Source organism: Brachionichthys hirsutus, chromosome 4 (assembly GCF_040956055.1).
Source record: "Brachionichthys hirsutus isolate HB-005 chromosome 4, CSIRO-AGI_Bhir_v1, whole genome shotgun sequence".
NCBI lineage: Eukaryota > Metazoa > Chordata > Actinopteri > Lophiiformes > Brachionichthyidae > Brachionichthys > Brachionichthys hirsutus.
In genome coordinates this window covers 7,637,377-7,657,151 of record NC_090900.1, presented here as the reverse complement: position 1 = coordinate 7,657,151, position 19,775 = coordinate 7,637,377, and the positions used below count along the sequence as shown (strand labels likewise).

The 19,775-nt window shown below is 41.0% G+C and overlaps 1 protein-coding gene across 1 annotated transcript; it reads right to left on the bottom strand.

Moving 5' to 3' along the window:
• Positions 1-6,121: 6,121 nt before the first annotated feature.
• slc23a2 (solute carrier family 23 member 2) lies at positions 6,122-17,157 on the bottom strand. The gene is made up of 15 exons (XM_068761058.1): positions 17,109-17,157; positions 15,014-15,231; positions 13,814-13,921; positions 12,661-12,777; positions 11,520-11,677; positions 10,178-10,266; positions 9,893-9,957; positions 9,631-9,812; positions 9,281-9,401; positions 8,365-8,521; positions 7,888-8,035; positions 7,396-7,501; positions 6,972-7,239; positions 6,750-6,845; positions 6,122-6,390 (listed from the first exon to the last, which is right to left on the bottom strand). Exons 1-15 carry the CDS (start codon positions 17,155-17,157, stop codon positions 6,122-6,124), a joined length of 2,151 nt encoding a protein of 716 aa, XP_068617159.1.
• Between the last annotated feature and the right edge of the window lie 2,618 nt (positions 17,158-19,775).

Below are 19,775 nucleotides of genomic sequence, written 5' to 3'. Positions count from 1 at the left end.
CTTCTCGGGTTTTCCAGTCCCTCCATCACCGACATGCATTCTTGTTTACTGCACTCGTGCCCCGTTACCCCCGGATCTGCTCCTTGTAAGTGAGCTTCTGAAATGGGCCATGAATGGGTCAAAACCTCCTCTGCTCAAATGTTAAACTCACCATGTCAACCCGACTTCAAGCCTCTTTGCCTCACCATTGTCACCATCGTCATAGCAACACCAAAAACATCAGAGCTGCAGCAACAAGCCTGAAACACGGAGCCAGAAATAGTGTGCAAATGTGTGTTTGTCTCTCCTGCTCCTTATGATGCATGCTGTGGCTGCAAAGCTTCATTTAAATCAAAGCCTTGGATAATTTCTGATTGTTCTTAAGAACGTTTTACTCGAATCCACCCCGTAAGAGCACCTAAATCCCTGACCATCAAAATCTACTTCTTGAATTTGGAATCATGTGATGGTAACCTAAAAACTGATTTTCCATAATGATGAAACGACATTTTTGTTATTCTACATGCAACTTCTTTTTAAATACACCAATCAGCCATAGATTTAGAATCAATGCGTGAAATATTAGACAGCAAGTGAACATTTAGTCCTTGAAGGGTCTGAATTACAAGGAAAAAAAAAACAATGTTCGCTTTTTAACAGAGGTTTTACAGCCTTTAGTGGACTCTTAACTATTACTAGCTCGTTATGTAACCAGTTTAAATAATACAGAGCTATGCAGAGACCCCGGCCGGGACCTGATGTGATTAGACATGGAACCTCTGCCCAACATTTAGGCTGATTTATCCCACGGCCATGGTTGCACGTCTAATGGCTGACATTTAAAACGCACTAAGATCATGTTGTGAAATAAATAAATACTGATGCGTCAAAAACGATTCAAATGTGACAGCACAGACATTCACGCTACCAAACCACCTCCTTTCCATATCACCATAGCAACCGGCACCCAGATAATGAGCAGCCCACTGAGCCTCATCGACGTTCCTGTTCGACTGCTCCCGACTTTTTTAATTCATTGATACTTACCAGGACGCGGGTTCTCCAGCGCTCCCTCAGCCACCCGCCACCGTTACCGTTACCGTTACCGGAGCTCAACTCTAACCGGAAACTCTCCGTCGAAAGGAAACAATCACTGGCGCGCGGGCATCAGGACGCTGTCAATGGGAGGAGGAAGAGAGCGCGCGCGAGAGCCATCTGGTTGCGGCGGAGCTCGCGACACAGCTGTGCGTCCGGCAGCCAATCAGAGCGCGATGCTCACACCCCTTTGTTTGAGCCGAGGACTGAGATGAATGAAACCACATAGCAATGGCGGGGGGGGGGGTGTGTGTGTCAGTCGCTGTCATATTATATAAATGGAGATTTTGTTTACTTGAGGTTTACATATCGAACAAAATGTTATTTATTTATAACAAGAGTTTTATGAAAAATCTTTAACGATTGTTTTCATTTGTCGCAAATGAAAACAATCGTTAAAGGTTTTCCATAAAACTCAGAGGTAGCACGGCTCGTTGTGTCTCCCTTGAGCCGGCCCCAAGACAGCATAAGTCCAGAGAGTCGCGGCAGGAATGGCATCCGCCGTAAAACTTTGCCAGAATCAAGCATGCAATCGACTAGTTGGTTAATTTGCTGTGGCGACCCCTGGCGGGACAAGCCGAGGGTGCATGAAGAAGATGCAACAAAAACGTAGAAATAAGAAATTAAGCCTATGCACGCCGGCTCTTCGATACACTGGCGACATATCCGGGGTGTACCCTGCCTGTCGCCACACGGCAAGCTGGGACAGGCTCCAGCAAAGCTGAAGAAAATTGATGGATGACAAAGTGGACAGGTATAGTCCAGCCCACAAAGATCAAAGAACAAGTCATCTATTGTTCCCTCATTCATTTTATTGTGCTGATAATCTCAGAATCTGAGAGTGATCCAGATATCTTGTAAAATATGCATTCAATTCACTCACCAAAGGTCCCAGTCATAAAGGGGTCCGATACGCACCATCATGCAAAACGTCTTCTGGATCTAATCCAGAATGAGGTCAGGGAAAAAATGAAACTTTTACATTTAAAACCCCTTTTACACATTCAAGATCAGTTAAAAATACACATAATCTCCGATTCACTTTTACTTTTCATAGTTGGTGCATAAAGATACCACGAACAATGTATAATCCTTCGATGATGGTCCAGATTGTGGATGGCGTGAATGTAAAAAAACGAGGGGAATGAGCTGCTCGGCGGAGGTTCGTGGTCGCCGAGTTCTTTTCTAGTTACATATAAACTACCAATCAGACTATTCATTTATTCTCTTAACCGCTTCACCCAAGATCCAGGTCACGTGATCTATCCCAGCAGTCTATGGACGAGAGGCAGGGTACACCCTGGACAAGCCGCCAGTTCATCGCAGGGCCATGCAAACATTCGTCCACGCACTCACACATACGGAAACTTCAGCGTGACCAATTTACCAAAGTTGCATGTTTTTGACTACATGTGGCATATTCATATATGCCGCCATCAATTTTGACACAAGGATGATTTTTTTTTTCACGAGACCCTAAGATTTGGTGAAAAACAGAACCCATTTCAGGGCCCTACTCTTTTGGTACATACAAGAGGCGTTTGTATCTTTGGTTAGTTTAGAATAAAGACATAAGAAGAGCAAGCAGTACTACCTTTAATGAAAGACCACAGCCAGTTCAAAGGGCCAATTCTCAAACAGAGCAATTAGAACTGACAAACAAACCAACTGTTTAACAAAAAGCCTCTAAAAACATCTTTGTCATCAAAAATATTTAGAAGCATCTTCCCTCCTGCGTTCTAAACAGATATGAAGAGCGTTGATTTTCCTGTTACATCTGTGACAAATATGTTTTACCATGTTATCACAGGCCTAGCTGTAATCATTAAGGTGCTATTAAAAATATGAAAGCTGGGACAGAAGAAATTGACTATAAATAGGATTTTATTATGGTTGATATCTGGTCAGATGGTCAAATCTGATCAGCCTGATATTTCTGTTTAATTATCACAATAGTAATCAATAACCACATAAGACTATTCATTCTGTAACATCTCATTAAATAGTTGCAGTTAGTCGACAATTTATCTTCCAGAAGCTTTATAAAATCCATAAAATATACATTTCTACTTAAGGTTTCTCAGATTGCTCTTTACCACAGATTTAAAATGTATTTTTTACACTTAAAATTAAAAAGTACAAGAGTTGCACTTTCCAGCATGATCCAAGATTAAAAGTTAGGATTATTTTTTTTATAATCTGCTTGCAAAAAGATGAAATGTAAAATAAAAAAAAGAACAAAAACATTGAGAAACATAAAACAGAATACACAGAAGTATATTGGTGCAACACCCCCTTCAAAACAAGTCTAGGAACACACCTTATGACAACCTTCTTTGGAGCCTATTGTTGCGTAAAATTATTAAGCCATTATTACATTAAAGTAACCCCAGGTTATTCATTGATGTTAGTGTAACAGGTAAACACACAAACATGTGTACACAATTCTAAAATACGAGACAAATTATAGTCACAGAAATGTAATGTTCACCTCGCCACTAGGTGACCAGGCAGGCTCAATCAGGAGCAAATTAAGAAAAAAAAAAGCTCTGAATAAGGTGGCCCGCTGGTGCCCTCTTCTGCATCAGTAATATCAACTGTACACTAAAACAAATACACGCGTTGTACATGCTATGTACTAAAATGTGCTAAGTGCTAAACCACCACCGACTTATTTCAGCTCTCAGACAGAGGCATCGGATACTCTGACCTCTGCACGATCGTCTCTCCTCCTGGAGCAAAGTCACGCAAAACGGGCAGAAACCATATCACTGCCATCCCACAACGCCGGCGCTCATCTCCAACTTTGCAACTCCCAGCCTGAGCTGTAGATTAGGATGTTGAGGCATTGGATTTAAGGTTTCTGCAAACCTCATGTCAAGAATGATTAGATATTTAGAGACCATTTTTAAAGACCGTTCCAGTTTCATCAAAGTGAGAACCCTCAGCCTCTGTGACCTACTTATGCTTTTTTTTGCATTGTTTTTGACTGTCACAAAGATGGCTGCCACTCCGATATGCAAAAAAAAACAAAAACTGCCACACGGAATCAACGATCCACAAGAACGTTGTGTAGTGACGGAAATACTTTATATGGATCTTACCCTATTCTGTAAGATCATTTTTGGTTGTCAATGATCAAAAATCATGAGCAACCGTTTGCTGAAATTTCTATTCACTCAGATTTTGTTGCAACACTGGCATCCAGTCAGTATAGCAATACAAGTTAATTAAAATACATGCAGAATTATAGGAAACAATGTGACAAACATCTGTGAGACATTGCATTTTAACCTTGGTTTTGTCTTGGGATAAATCATTTTATCATACTGGAATGACATACACATAACAGATGCATGTACATGTCAGGTCACAGAGACAAGCCACTGCTGATCACCAGTAAGAAAAAACGACATCTGCGTTGAACACCCTTTTGCTAGTAAACAGAGTATTTAAATTAAAAATTATGGTCTCAGGTTAGTGAGAATTCTTGACTTTGATCCTGGTTTTCTTGGTACAGTCAAAGTCTGCAAACAGTACTTGCAGTAAAAACATACCCTAAAATCCAGTTCAAATAACCACTTCAACATGTTTTACTCAGATGTTATAAACATGCAATAAATGGAATGAAATAGAGGCTGTTATAACAACCCTTTAGTAAAGGCTGCCTTTTCTGGGACATTTCTAAACATCACAAACTATAACTGAGGCTGAGAGTGGAGGAGTAGCAACCGACTATGAACCGAAGACTCGTCTGAGCATATTACTAACTTTACTTGCGCAGTGTGCAAGCGGCACCAATCATCAAAGATAAACTTTCTTGTAATAAATAAATAAATACCTTTAATGAAAGAAATGAAAGGTCCGAGACTGAACTAATTTGGGAAGTTTAAAAAAAACAAAAAACTTCCTAAACTTGAAAGAAATATTTTGGTATATGTAAAAAAAAAGAAAAAAAAAAGAATATAATAAAGATATTATGGTACTCAATCAAATGTGTCGCTTCTGCCAGAGCTGTGTTGTTGTATGCCATTAATGCACATTTTACAAGAGCACTGCGGTTATCATGCAGTAGAAGCATTTTTGAAAGCTTAATTGACCTTGTGAGAGAAGCAGGTTAGAGGTTTTTTTTTTTTTTTTTCAAAACCAAACATTTAATTTTGTGCAAAGACACATTTTGTTTCAGCATAAATCAAAACACCTGAACTTTCACTTGACAGCCAAAGATGCCCAAGTTTTTGGTAACAGAATAATGTACAATACTGATAAAGTAAGGAAATGAGTGTTGGTATGTTGGAAATATTAACACTTAACTACCTTGCAGAAGAGGGCTGTGATATCGACTGAGGTTCACATGATGTGACTTGTTGCTAAAAAATAGGTCTCTGAAGAGTTAAACTGAAGAAATTAAGGAATGAAAACGGTGACATTCTGGTTTGAACTCAGGAGGCAGATAGTGCAAAACTAAACTTCACAATCACTTTGCATGGCTAAGGGCACCCGACACACCACTACTAACAACACGCATGACCCCGATGTGCGCTTTAGTAATCAGTTTCGTTTTGGCAAGGTCATCGGCATGTGAGCATGTGTGTGTATCTAATATGGTTGCATAATGACTGAATCCGTAGCAGAAATGTTGCATAATCCTCAGTTTACAACATGATATAGGCAATAGAACGACAGGCCAGTGAATCATCAAACATTCAGCTTTGATTGATGACTATCTGTCTCCTGAATTAAAGTGCAAATTAATCTATGCAGAGGCATCATCTACTGCTGCTTTCCTTACCCACAGCATACACATAAAGCAGCCCCTGCATGCTGACATCTTCTATAACACACCGTCACTTGGTATAGAACGCTTCAAAGAGCATAATGGGAAGTGGAAAAAGACAAAAACTGAAGTAAAACAATCCTCCAAATAGTCCCCAATCCTGCCACTTGTCAGTCATCCACCCACCCATCACTTTAATTTAGTTCACTATGCCTTGCTCCCTAAATTCAACCACATTTAAGATTTGTTTTTAAAGCACCAAATCATCGGCTATACACGACTCTCTTCTGGCGCCACGTCTCCGTCCCCTCCCATTGCGACTCTATCCCCTTGTTCCATTCTGCTCCTGTATGTGTCTCGTAGCCTTCCACAGTGGTAGCCAGTGAAGGTGGGGCTGATGGGGATGTACTTAAAGATGGCGTGTCTGCGGATGAAGTCCATTCCAAAGGGCAGATCGTAAGATGTCATCCCTTCCAGCTCCGAGGGACTGAGACCAGTGCCACGTTTCAGCTTCTTAATGCCTCGTTCTTCATGAGTTCCTGAAAGCAAATACAGATCATCAAATCATGAGTTCCAAACGATAAGCAAATAAAAGCACAAACTAACAAGTAGAACCGTGAGTGACGAACAATATGTACTGATGAGGTTAATTTGTTGTTCAACTTACGAGCCCTTTGAAGGCAAAGGGCTACTAAAGCTTCAAAGAGAAATCCATTTTATTTATCATTAAACTCAGATGTTCTTCTCCGAGTTGGTTTAAAAAAATATATTTGTACCTGCTTAAAAGTATTTTGGGTACCTACACTACAATTATATCATCGTCAATATCCTAAGGTAATAAACTCAAATTCCTATTTATAGGTGCAAATGTGAATAAGATTGGATGTAAACAGCTTACCAGGGATAGTATTGTCCAAAATGAAGGCGACAGAGCCTCCAACAAACATGGCAGTGGTGAGGAGCACGTTCAACACTTGATCGATCTCAACTATGCCTGAAAGACATAAAAACAAAGGAGTTCAGTTTGTATCGGGGCTCAGAAGGATGAAAGTCATTTGTTTTTCCCTTATGAATGGTCCTACATAGCACCAGTATGTAGGGCTCTCTACCCTCCACTCACCAGTAACTAACGGGTTCTGTTTGAGGTAGCTCGGCAGCATCAGGCCAAAGAATATGGAGAAACCCAGAACAAAGAGGTTCCTGGAGGAATTTAGGTCAACGAACTGCAGGTTGGACAGTCCCACTGCTGTGATCATACCAAACAGCGTGCAGAACAGAGCTCCAAGGATAGGGTCAGGCAGAGAGGCAAATAGGGCACTGAATTTACCCACGAGCCCCAGTAGCAGCATCATGGCAGCTCCATACTGTATCACACGTCTGCTGCCAACCTGGTAGACAAATCAGAGATCAGAAATAGACATGGAGAACCAGGCAGAAGAAAATCTAGTCTACTTTGGTGCAGACTAAGACCTGACTGGGCTGCAGGATTATGGTAGTAACAGCATGTAAACTGAAGTTCTGGCACTGAGCAAAGCGTGTGCTACCTTTGTGATTCCCAAAACGCCTATATTTGGACTGGAGGAGGTGGAGCCATTTCCTGTCCCAAACAGCCCATCCAACACACAGGAAATGCCTTCTACAAATATCCCCCTGCAGAGACAAGGAACAGCTTCCTCAGTCATCCCCCAGACAAGAAAATAATGAGTACTCCTTGAGGAATCAACTGGAGGTTAAACTGAATTTGAGTTGCTAACAATTTGCAGTCTCTTGAAATGATTGACATTTAACTCTCGTCGGTGAACCCTGCTTCAGCCCAACACCAAATCTGGTCAATCTCTTCATCTCCAATCTCTTTTTCAGCAGTATAAATGTTGGTCCCTCTCGTTAAGACTTGAGCACCGCCTTTTATGCAGCTGGAGTGACAAACGGTGCCCGTGCACCTTGATGTCAAAGTGTGTCCCTGCTGCACAAATCGTGTTCAGGCTGCTGGGTCTGGTACTTAACTTGAAACCGCTGCAGACGAGCTGAAGAGTTACCTGTTGATGGCATGGACAGGAGGAGGAGGGGCAAAAGAGAGACGAGCGCAGGCGTAGTAATCTCCTATTGATTCGATGATACTGGCTACCACCGCACTCATCATGCCGATCACACCTGCAGCCGTTACCGTAGGAACGCCCCACTGGACTGCCGTCGTGGAAAAAGAAAATACTATGAACAATAAAGTTTGGCCCGCATCCACATTTATGTAGATCTTAGTTTTTTTTTTTATGACAAAATAATTTATGATTATATTCAGAGTGAGGTTTCCTATTGTGATTTACACTGAAACAATCTACCTCTCCCATGACTATTAACTCATTTCTGTCTGAGCTGTACGTATAACAGTTACAACCATGACAACTGAAAGTTTTCCACTCAATGAAAGGTTCCTTATTGCATCTTCCAATGATAACACTGTACAAAGATCAGCCCCCCCCCCCACGGTTCCTTTTTCTTCATCATAACACACTTACATGGGTAGGGAATCTTAAACCATGGTGCGATCGCAAGGATTCCTTGACGTGCGTCTGTGCGGGCGTAGAAACCGTACTTGTCTTTCTCAGGCGGGAAAACATCGGTCACCGTGAAAATGAAACAAAGCATCCATGACACCAATATCGCCATGATTATCTGAAAAGCAACACACACACACACACACGGCCGTGCGTTAATGATGTTCGTTTATATTTTAGATGACAATTGCATTGTTCACATTGTCAAACTAAAAAAACACAGAGCGCAGACCTCCGCCAAGCAGCTCATTCCCCTGATAATTAGATTTACATCATTACACCGTCCACATGGTGATCTGGATCGTCATCAAGAGGTTCTAAATCGTTCTTGGTATCTTTATACACCAACGACGAAGTGAATCGGTCACATCGGAGTTGATGTGATCAGATTTTGAAGCTTTATTGACTGCAATGTTAACGAAAATTTCAAAGTGATCCAGAATCCAGTATCTCTTCTGGATCATCACCGAAATGTAATCAACTGTTCCTGGTAACATTCACAACATTTCCAGAAAACATTCATCAAGATTTGTCTGTAAGGTTTTGAGTTATGTTGCCAACAGGCAGAGAGACAAACAGACAAACCAATACTGGAGATTACATAATCTCTGTGCCTTTGGAGGCAAAAATAAACACAGGTCAACTTCTGAAAACATTTCATATTTCACCTTGAAGTAAAAACAACATGACCCTCTACAGTCTCCAGCTTCAAAGCTGTCAAAACATCTATACTTAGATCCTATACTTAAGCTAATCTTAAAAGAAATTGAACTAATTACGATTCATTCCTTGAGAAAATGATTGGATATTACCAGTTTTTTAATTTCTTGGCACCTACAAATCTAAATTCAAGATATGCACTTCATTGTGTTCTTACAGGAAACATTTTGAAGACTTGCAGCCTGTAGGAGGTCCAGCCTTTCTTGGCTTTGTAGATTGGCAGAGGGAAGTGAACATTTCTGGCATACTGAGAGAAGAGCAATACCAGGAAGATAGTCCTGCAGAAATAAACAAGTTAGGGCTTTGTATTTCCTGTATTGCATAATATAAACTCAAATTCCCAAATGTGAATAAGATTGCATCTCTGAGAACTAAATCTGTATGAGCATGTTTCTTGATCTCCTCTCCATATCTGACGAGGAGCTCTGAGGCTTCAGAGCTTATCAGTTGGAATTTGGAGGAGTTAGACGCCTTAAAGATGATTTGTTGAAATAATAATGCACTAACAGCATAGCAATGCCCCAGTGTTTTCCAGCTCTCTCCCCTGCAGCCTGGAAGCCAGACAGGCCAATAAGGGCTACAGTAGGGGTGATGGTCAGAGGTCCAATGTACTTCAGCAGGATCCCGGGCAGACCCAGAGCTCCGATACACACCTCCACCAGGGATGACACAATGATAGCCCCTTGGATCTGAGAGAAAACATTTATTTGAAGACATTTTTAGGCATGTGGAAGCGATAATATCTCCTTTCACGGATGCCTTGTCTCACCTCTCGTATCCTGGGGTGCCAGATGTGCTCTGTGTTGGAGAGTTCTGTGCTGTTAAATGCTAGAACTTAATGGTCATGTAAAAAAAAATAAAAACAAGGCAGGGAGACGAGAGGAAAATTAGATCCCGACATCAATCCAAAATCCAATTATTCATTTGGGGCACACAGACATAAACCGTCTGATCCCATCCGGGGCCAAGTTTTACTTTCTGCTCTAATTATCCCGAGATCAGATCTGATAAGAGTGTTTGTAATTAATGTGAAAGGCAGAAGACACGGGGTTACCTGTAGCATTACACTTCCATTTGTCCAGTGACAGAATGGCTTTGGCTGGCGCGAGGAATGCAAAAGCACTGGCCTGGAAAAGAGGTAACCTAAACACAAGAAAAGCATCCTTTAGAAGTCGTCAGTCACTACGGGGTATAGCTTTCATGCTATTTTAGCTAGCCGTTTCAGACAACTGGCCTTTAACCAAAGCAGATTTTCTTTTATCGTTTGCCTTGCAAAGGAAAAAAGAACGAAATAGAAACAAGAAAGCATGCGAGGAAATGTAACCACAGCTTGTTCAACACTGAACCAAAAAGCCCTTTAAAAAGGACAATATAAACAGATATGACAAAAACAGCCAGCAGGTGGCAGATAGCTCAGGGTTTCTACTGAACGCTGTGAGGTCAAGCATTTTTCACGAATCCATGTGCAGTAATGTCGAAATTCTAGCACCAAAACAAACAAGCATATTCAAGAGAAAGTTGAAGCTTTTGTAATTTGAATGAAATGCACTCCTTTGTGACGAGAGGGAAGATAGTGACCTATTTAAATCAGCGAGTCAGAAGGACTGGGATCATTTGGAAGACATAAAGGCACCGTGCAAGGAGTCATACCACCAGGAACTATGGCCTCATTGTTTTGTAGGTCAGTAACAGCCATTATAACCCCCCCCCCCCCCCCCCCCATCTGGATTAGGGAAGATCAATGCACCAGGCCCTCATTCTGATCCTGCTTCGAGCCTTAACTTAATCATGCAAGTGTCAAACTTATTCCCAAATTCATACATTATTTTAGCAAAGAAAAGAGAACCTTCAATAATATGAGTGCATTAAGTGCTACCTAGGTGCCTGTTGGAGATCTTACAATATCTGAAGGAACGATATTACATTTTCTCCGATGCTTATTGAATTCTTGGTGAGAATTGTGTTAAAGCGAGCAGAAAATGTAACTCTACATAAACAAAGCTTTAGCAGTTCTCCCTAGAATATTAGGAGAAAAAAAGAGATAATTTTCAACCACAAAGCCTTCACGGTTTAATATGGAACTTCAACAATCTTGAGTAATTGGGGGGGGGTATGTGGCAGGGTGGACCTCACTGGACTACTCCAGTTCCATCATGGAAAAATATACGTCAAGCATTCGCAATTATGTTCTTATAAACATTTTCCTTTGCTTGTACCTGGTGATAATGACCTACTACTGACAGAGGATGGCACCAATTATCGCAGAGTAAAGACTGACTGTTTCACTTGAATTGCCATTGTCTAGAATGTAAATGCATGAATAGGTTGAGGGTTAGAAAGCTTTTCAATTTGTGTGTGTGTACGTGCGTGTGTAAGTATTATTTGTGCATATCTACCTGCAGCCCAGTGTGGTCTGCAGAAGGGTGGTGATTCCCACACAGAAGAAGATGGTTCCTATGAGCTGACTGGTGGCCCACTGATCCAAGCCAACGCACATCGCCTCAGCGAGGAGGAACGGCACGGCAATAGTTCCACTGAAACATGTCAAGTAGTGCTGCAAAGACAAGAAGCATCAGTCAGTGTGCACATGCTGTACGTGCATCTGGATCTTGGCATGACATTTTCATTCCCAGACTTCACGCTGTACGGCAGCATGTCCCCCAAATATATCTAACACTTTAGGATAACACGTCTTTCCTGGTCTCATTAATTACCTGTTTGCTTATTGTATTTTTTTCAAAAACAAAACAAACTCAAACAAATTTTGCCTGATTTGTTTTTTTTAGATCTATGCAACTGTGTAAATAGACAGTGCATTTTAGTACTTACATATTTTAGTACATAAATAAGATTTCCATATTTCCTGAGTAGACTGCAATAGATCTATAGTAACTAAATATACAACTTATAAGTTTACCGACTCGGAGTGATCATGATAAATCTGATGTTTCACCTTTTCATGTCATCATCCATAAAAACGCAGCTTAAAACCTCTGCCAAGGTTAAAACCAGTTTAGTTTGGTCCCATGATAGTCCTTACGACACACTCCCTGGATTTAACTAAGCAAATACTAAGCAAATAGGTACAAGCCTCCTATTTGATAATTTGCCCGCATTTCAGCAACATTATGTGCCCAAAGAACGAGGTCAGCCAACTTCCTGAATAACTAGAATAACCATGTTATTTTCTTCTCTGATGCACAAGCATGTTCCAAGATGACAATGCTAGATTAATCGGGCTCAACTTGTGAAAGTCTGCTTCAGGGAGCGTGAGCATCATTTTTTACACATGGATTGGCCCCCACAGAGTCCAGACCTTAACCCAATTGAGAATCTGTGGGATATGCTAAATAAATCTTGTGAAATTGCGGAAGTTTATCGAAACAGTGCCACAGCCCTAATCAAAGATAAAGGAGGTCCAACAGAATATTAGTGTGTGACCCTTTTTTTGTTTTTTTTAGCTGAGCAGTGTATGAGGAAAGAAACAATAATAGACTTTGCATGACTGAAAAAAAAAAAAAAAAAAGTGAAGTTTACCTGTAAACCCAAGAACACACACAGGTACCAGGGAGGAGTATCTTCTATAGTATATATCATCTCCATCCTCCTTGCATCCATACGGTCAGTGCTGCCCAATGTCTCGGACGGCGAGGTCTACACACAGATGAATAATACAAGCATACAGTAAATCACATCTTCCTTCACAGCTTTACTCGGCACTTCATTTTTGTGTCTAAATGGTAAAAAAACACACGTATGTATCTAGAATTTCCACTAAGACTGAGCAGAGCTGCGTGGAGTTTCTGCCGTCGCACATATTTTCTACTGCAGCTACTTCACCTTAATGGGATTCAACTTGTAGAGTGCTGACAGAAAATGCACTGTGATTAGAAGAGGCTGGCATTAGAACCGTCTGCAATCATTCATCTCAAATCTCAAATCAACAAAACAAGATAGCGGATCCCTTTTTATGTTCAAAGGCCTCCGATTTCTTAAGATGACAAACTAGACGCCGCCTTCAAAACCGATCCACGACAAGAATTTAGTGAAGTAATTTAAAAATCGTGTCTCTTGAAGAACATGCTGACATAGTATACATACATACTACTGACCTGTACAGTACTACTACTGACCTGTACACTTACACGTGCGCGTCATCAATCATTACCATTCGACTTCGCAGCACACACACACACAGAACAGAATCTATCGATATTACTTTCATCTTTTTAAATGATAACTTAAAACCCTCTGCGACAGGATTTAACACCCGAATGTAGGTTTTGGTCTCTCGTGTGATACAACCAGCTAAAAACAGAACGCCCTTCACTTTAACGCTGTGAAAACACTACTCATGTCATGCAGCATAACAGCAGATAGTGGAATCCATAACATTTGCAACAAGCTTGTTCAGTCGCTGTTCAAAGTGCTTTTGTGGTCGTTATTAAACAACGCTTGTTAATACTACTGTAATCACGTCTGCTGCCAAATTTATTACGACTAATCTTGAGGATTACCGTTTTAATAACGATGTAGGGGAAAGGTATCGGGAAAAGGAAAGTCATGAAACTGGGTTTACAAGTGGTTATGAGTAAACTTTTAAACTATGTGACTCATTAAATAGACTAGAGGCTTAGTAAGGAGAGAACTAGGTCCTGGTTGGACTGCTCATCACTTCCTCTTCAGTTACCTTTGCTGTCCTTTGAATTTCTTTTGTGTAGCTGGCCATCAGTTCTGTGTTCTCATCTTGGTCCCTGCCTTGGTCTCCATTGGCACCACCCACTCCATTTACCGCCATCTAAACACAAATACTTTACACCAGGGGTCCCCAAACTACGGCCCACCTCCACATTTGGCCCGGCCCCCTGAACAATACCAGCACTCCTTTCCATGCAACACGAGTAGCCGGTGGGGGATCAATAATGGTATGGGGCGCATTTAGGAGGGGTCATTAATTCGATCTTTTGTTTCCTAAAAATAATATCGATAGTGAAGAATATATTAATATTATGAAGAAAAGCATTCTTCCCTTCATTTGGGACAATTTTAATGATGATCACATATGACCAGAAAGTTAATGTTCCATGGACTTTTTTTCTGTGACGAACCCAGAAAAGGTTATTTGGTTATTATTTATTTTATTAATAGCGTTATTATTTATTTCCTGACTTGGTTATGTGTGGCTGTCTGGAAAATAATAAATGTTTAGGCATCCCTGCGATCGTCACTCTTCTCCTGTACAAAGTGACCCCGGCCCTCAATCAAAGAAGGGAAAAGGTACCGGTATGTGGCCCTCACAGGAAAAAAGTTGGAGAAAGGCAGAGCAGGAGGAGGAAAGGAGGAGACAATAGACAAAGAAATTGTTTGCGAAATGGGGAGGTACATCTGTAATATGGAAGTGGTTTGGTTTCGTTAGAGCAGACGTGGTGCAACAGACCATAATATGTCAGCACGAGACGGAGTCAGCGAGCACGTCGGCTACACTTACCCAGTCAAAGATACTAAATAAAGTCTGAAACTCGAGTTGGAGTTTACTCTGCGAGTTCAGACAATCTTTAGCTGCACTACCGTTTTGCAATCGGCAGTTGCTAACTGTACTTGAATTCTGAATACTTTACACTGTTTGTTACCAATAAATCAATAAATGTGCTTTACAATTTGAGACAAGTGTATTTAATTATATGGGTTAAGGTTTGTAGCTTCTTATAAAAGACTCTGCTCAATTTAATTACTTATTTAATTAAATCAAAACGAAATACAGGAGAACTTTCTTTAAAATGTCAAAACAATTGTGTGCGTGTGCGCGCGCTACCTACAATGATCTGCTAGGTTTAGCCTCCGTCTGAAAATGTTTAAACTTTAAAAAAGACCATTATATAAAGCCAGGTACCGGTATCGGGTAGAAATCCGCTGCACGCTTGGTCTCAGCTTCATATTTTCCTCCCTCGCTGCTGCTGTCCAACGACTTGGCAGTATTCTTCCCCACACCCATTATCGGGTCTTCAATTTCCTCTTCTTCCACCCTCTTTGTCCAACCTTTATCTTTCTCGGCCGTAAACACTGTTGCTGAATCCTTCGGTCTGATTACGTCATCCAGGAATGCCTCACCTGCTTGGACAAAATAGAAAGTGGAGATTATTTTCTTATTTTCTAACTAATGGGCTTAATTTAGTGACTTCAAAATGAATCCGTCTTCACGACTGCCAGGCCATGAGTAGGGTCGCTACCCATTCCTTGAAAGACAGAATTGTCCCGCATTTGGACGCAGGCATACACATCCTGCGTTGAACCGAAAAGGGACGCACTTTGTCCTGTATTTCCCTGAGGATCAAAAATAAACTATAGGCCTATGGTGCCACTGAACAGCAGGGAGACTTTTGAGAATTCACAGTAGTGTCATTCCCCTCTCCAGCTCTGTGACCAATAAACTGACTGAACAGCCACACTTTGCCGTCACCTCATTGGACGCTGTCACTCAGTGGTGTTTGGGAAGAAGACACAAAATTACAGCATGGAAGACACCGGCACGGATTCGGAGGCATGACTCTTGTAAATACTTCCACGAGCAGAAATGTTAACCACCCCCCCACCCTGCAGCGTAAAAAGCAGAAAAGGCTACAAAAATATGGAGCTACATGGGAAAAGGAAAACATATGGCTGGAAAAGCTGCAGGACCATGCGTTGTCACGATGGATGATGATGTCATGACGGAGTGCTGAGCTTTGAGTTGATGAGTTTGATACGTTTTAGGGTTTTGTTGTTTGTAGTTTGGCCTTCGAGGAACAAAGTGTTTATTTTTCTGCAAAGACATTCTGCTTGCACTTTTGTCATTGCACCAAATTTGCAGAAGTCGTATACAGTAATTTTATACGCTTACAATTTTTTTATTATTTTTTAAACACTTGGTTAAGCAGGAATGCATTCGGTTAAAAACAAAGTTTTTTTTGCACACAAAAAATTAATTGTTGAATGGCAGTTTGTTATCTACCCATTTGTATTGATCAATACCATTCATCCAATCAAAATCAGGCTTAAGTGTCTGCGTATTTTGGTGTATTATAGAGACAGGTCTGGTAAATGCCTGCTGCATTTGGGCATTTTGTCTTTTTTGCATGACAAGAAAAGCAGAAACTCAGGACACCTTACCGGTGGTTAAGATTGTTTGTCAGTTTGTCCTGTAGATATTTTATTAATGACCTCAAACCTTGTCATTCCCTTTCATCTGTAAAAGCCAAATACTGCTGTGCACGATATTTTTGTTTGTCAGTTTGTCCAGTAGATATTTTATTAATGACCTCAAACCTTGTCATTCCCTTTCATCTGTAAAAGCCAAATACTGCTGTGCACGATATTTTGGGTGAGACTCAAAACAGGTCTGCAGTGTAACCTGTTGCACAAGTTTTGTTTGTTTTCAATAAAATACGATTGGAACAGTTTATGTATTGATGTCAGTTATTAAAAAAAAAAAATGGTGTCAGCCAAAATCAGATTCATAAGTTTTAGTGCTTTAGATTTTTGGACACAGAAAAATGTTTGATAGACGTGTGTACTGGCATGATAAGTTAATCAATGTTATGGATTTGGGATGTAATATATTAAATACTCTTGATGCAAACGATTATGTTTCAGACCAAGCATTAACTACATACAATAAAATCATCAGAATATACGTAATCCTGAGTATCAGCCCTGATCCTGAAATACTAAGTTCTCTTAGGGAGAACACAACCGGTACTTCATTTAATAATCTATATTACAACAAATTGCTGCTCGACACAAAGGAAGGAAAAGAAAAACAGGATGAAACATGATGGTGTTTCATCCACTCATTGGTAATTTGATGCATACCTGCTAGTATCACCACTTTCCTTCCATTACCTTTCTTGTCTCTTTCTCTTTTCAAAAAATGCTTTTTATTCCAAGACCTTTCCCACCCAGCTAGTCTCTCTGCTTGCAGTGTAAAGATTCGGGGATAGGTGTAATACCTAGTTGACACATCCCATCACTTCTGTCAAGCGGGGCGGCAGGGAGCATCTGTGTGAAAGAGGCAACAGAGAGGGGAAAGGAGGAGGTAGAAGGAGAGACGAGAAGAAGAGGGAAGGAGGAGAACCAGGTCAAATAAGGGAAGCAGTAGGGTCAGGGATATAAGGAGGAAGGAGCAGGTGAGACATGTTAATTTGACAAACAAGTCCTACATTTTGCCTTGTGTCCTTCAAGGATAAATAACTGGGGTCATGAAAAGAGATTCCGGACTTGAGCCAATGAAGAATAAAATATAAATAAATGAACATTAAAAAGGGACATTATATAGAGCGCTGTCCTCACAGTAGCAACAACAAGCAAGACATACTCCGGATGATGGTTCGCCAAAAGCGCACCAGACTGAAGAAAAAAGAAGAGGCGATTCAAGTTTCCCTGAGTTCATTGCAATTCTTCTTGATCTCATACCTGCGAAAGTGTTACATTTTCAAGACAAATAAGCAATGCTTGACATGAACCAAATATCAAAAGGCACCTCTCCAGCACACCGACGTTTACATTCCAACATGAAGCGCTGACGGGAGACGAGATTGTTAAATGCCTGCAGGGTCTACGTTTACATCGGTTGGCTTCTTGTCATTTGAGCAGCGGAATGGAGACACACAAAAAAAGTTTATTTTAGCAGCACAGTCGCAGAGACAACAGAGAGGGGGGGGGCTCTTTACCCAGCAGTAGTTATAATCGACTGCGCAGTATCGTAAATACTGCCCAGAAGATAAAAGTACTTAATAAATACTAAATAAAAGAATCTTCATGGCCTTCATCGATATCATTATAGAGAGTCGTTTGTGGTTTCACACCATGTTCACTATCCTGTGTAGATTTTTCTTATTTTTGTGTTCTAATTATGAGCCCACATTACAACATTAAACATCACACTGCCCTCCCTCCACCAGGTTCCTACACTCTGCTGTACTCAGAAGGGACAATCGCGTTAAATGCAGTCATTATACGCAAACTTGTTCAGTCCTGAGACGGTCCTTATTTACCAAGAAAAAACTGTACACGAGGCTTACAGTAAAAGTTACCTCCGTGAAGCTGCTGCCCCCCCCGTCATTCAAGATTAAAAAAACACTGCTGTTCATTTGTGCTGTAAAGATTTTACGGCACAAACCAGCACAAATGTTTCCCACTAGTTTGGATTGATTTGGACGCGGAGGGGGGGGGGGGGGGGGGCTGGTGACCTCAGATTGACCTATAAAAAAATGGGGAATATCTCAAAAACTATGACAGCACAAGTTTTTTCCAGCAACAACGAACATCAGTGTTTTGAATGACAAGGGGGGGGGGGGGGCAGCTTCACAGAGGTAACTTTGTACTGTATAGATCATAGAACATAAATAAAACAGCACCACCCTCTATGCTGCCCAAGTAATTAACTAAATAAGGAATTTACTTTTATTGGTCATCCATGTCACTGATCAGACAAAGGGAGATGAATGAACAACACGGTTTTGCATAGAATACCAGCACATTCCCATGATGCAATGGGTGCATCTCTTCTCCTCTTCCTCACTGCCTACACTCTCATATTTCATTATCGCCGTTACCAACTTGACTTCTTTTCCAGATGATTTGTCAAACCAACTGAGCAGTTTGTAGAGGTTTTTTAGAACTAAAAGAACGACACGTTATTCTAAACAAACATTATCTTTAGGACATGAATTCACTCAAATGGGTCATTCGTCCAATTTGACACAAATGGAAAATTCCAGCTCCTCTTCATGTGCCAAACCAACAATAAAAAAAGCTCTAGAATTAAAATGCCGTTTCCATGGTTGTCAAATTACATTATATATCCAAATCAGGATAGAAAGATAGATAGAAAGCAGATCAACTGCACTGGCGGAAAAAAGGCCGTTTCTAGAGAGGCCAAACTAGAGTACGAAGGGGAGGCACTTACATCACGTGTGATGAAAACCTTTGAGAAAATTCTTAAAAACGTGATCTTGTCTTTTACTAATGGGAAACATTATATATACTGTGCACAAGCACCTGGAAAGACCTGGATCTCATGCGAGACTTTTATTTGCTGACTTTTCTTCAGCTTTTAAATAAGATGCAGCCTCACATTTCGATCAAGATTAACTGGACATTTTTATTGCTTTATTTATTAAATCTTTTCTTCCTTCTGCCATCAAGCTGCTCAACGCAAACAGCAGTTGTTTTATACAACTGAGCGTTATATAGGATATTTTGTTTTGTATTTATGACCTCACGGAACGTTTTTTTTTACATATAACGCGCTGAAATCGCCCTTTTTAAGGATCAATAAAGTCGCTGAATCTCAACCCGAGCAGCTGCTGATGTATATTTTCCAGTTTGCCCACCCGTGTTTGACCGCGGTGACCATGACTACACAAGTGCCTCGCCACGTTTTCAAGACTCCCCTCTCATCAACAGCGCATCACCAACGGAAGCCATTGACGGCCAGTAATCGTCGCCGGTCTTGTTTTCACGCTTCTACCGGCGTGGGCCTTGCGTTCCACGGTCACACTGCGAACATCACGTGACCACAGCGGCAAAATGGCACGTTTTTGTGCTCACCTGCGTGATGAAAGAGAAGACGAAGCCCACTTCCCTTCTCGTCCTTTGACTTCGTCCCCGTCCCC

Coding starts and splice junctions, on each gene's coding strand:
- slc23a2 (XM_068761058.1), bottom strand. CDS start 17,157: ATGCTCCCTGCCGCCCCGCTTGACAGAAGTGATGGGATGTGTCAACTA. Junction 10,267..11,519: donor CAGACCACACTGGGCTGCAG/GTAGATATGCAC, acceptor TCTTGTGTTTAG/GTTACCTCTTTTCCAGGCCA. Junction 7,502..7,887: donor CCTGTCCATGCCATCAACAG/GTAACTCTTCAG, acceptor TTGTCTCTGCAG/GGGGATATTTGTAGAAGGCA.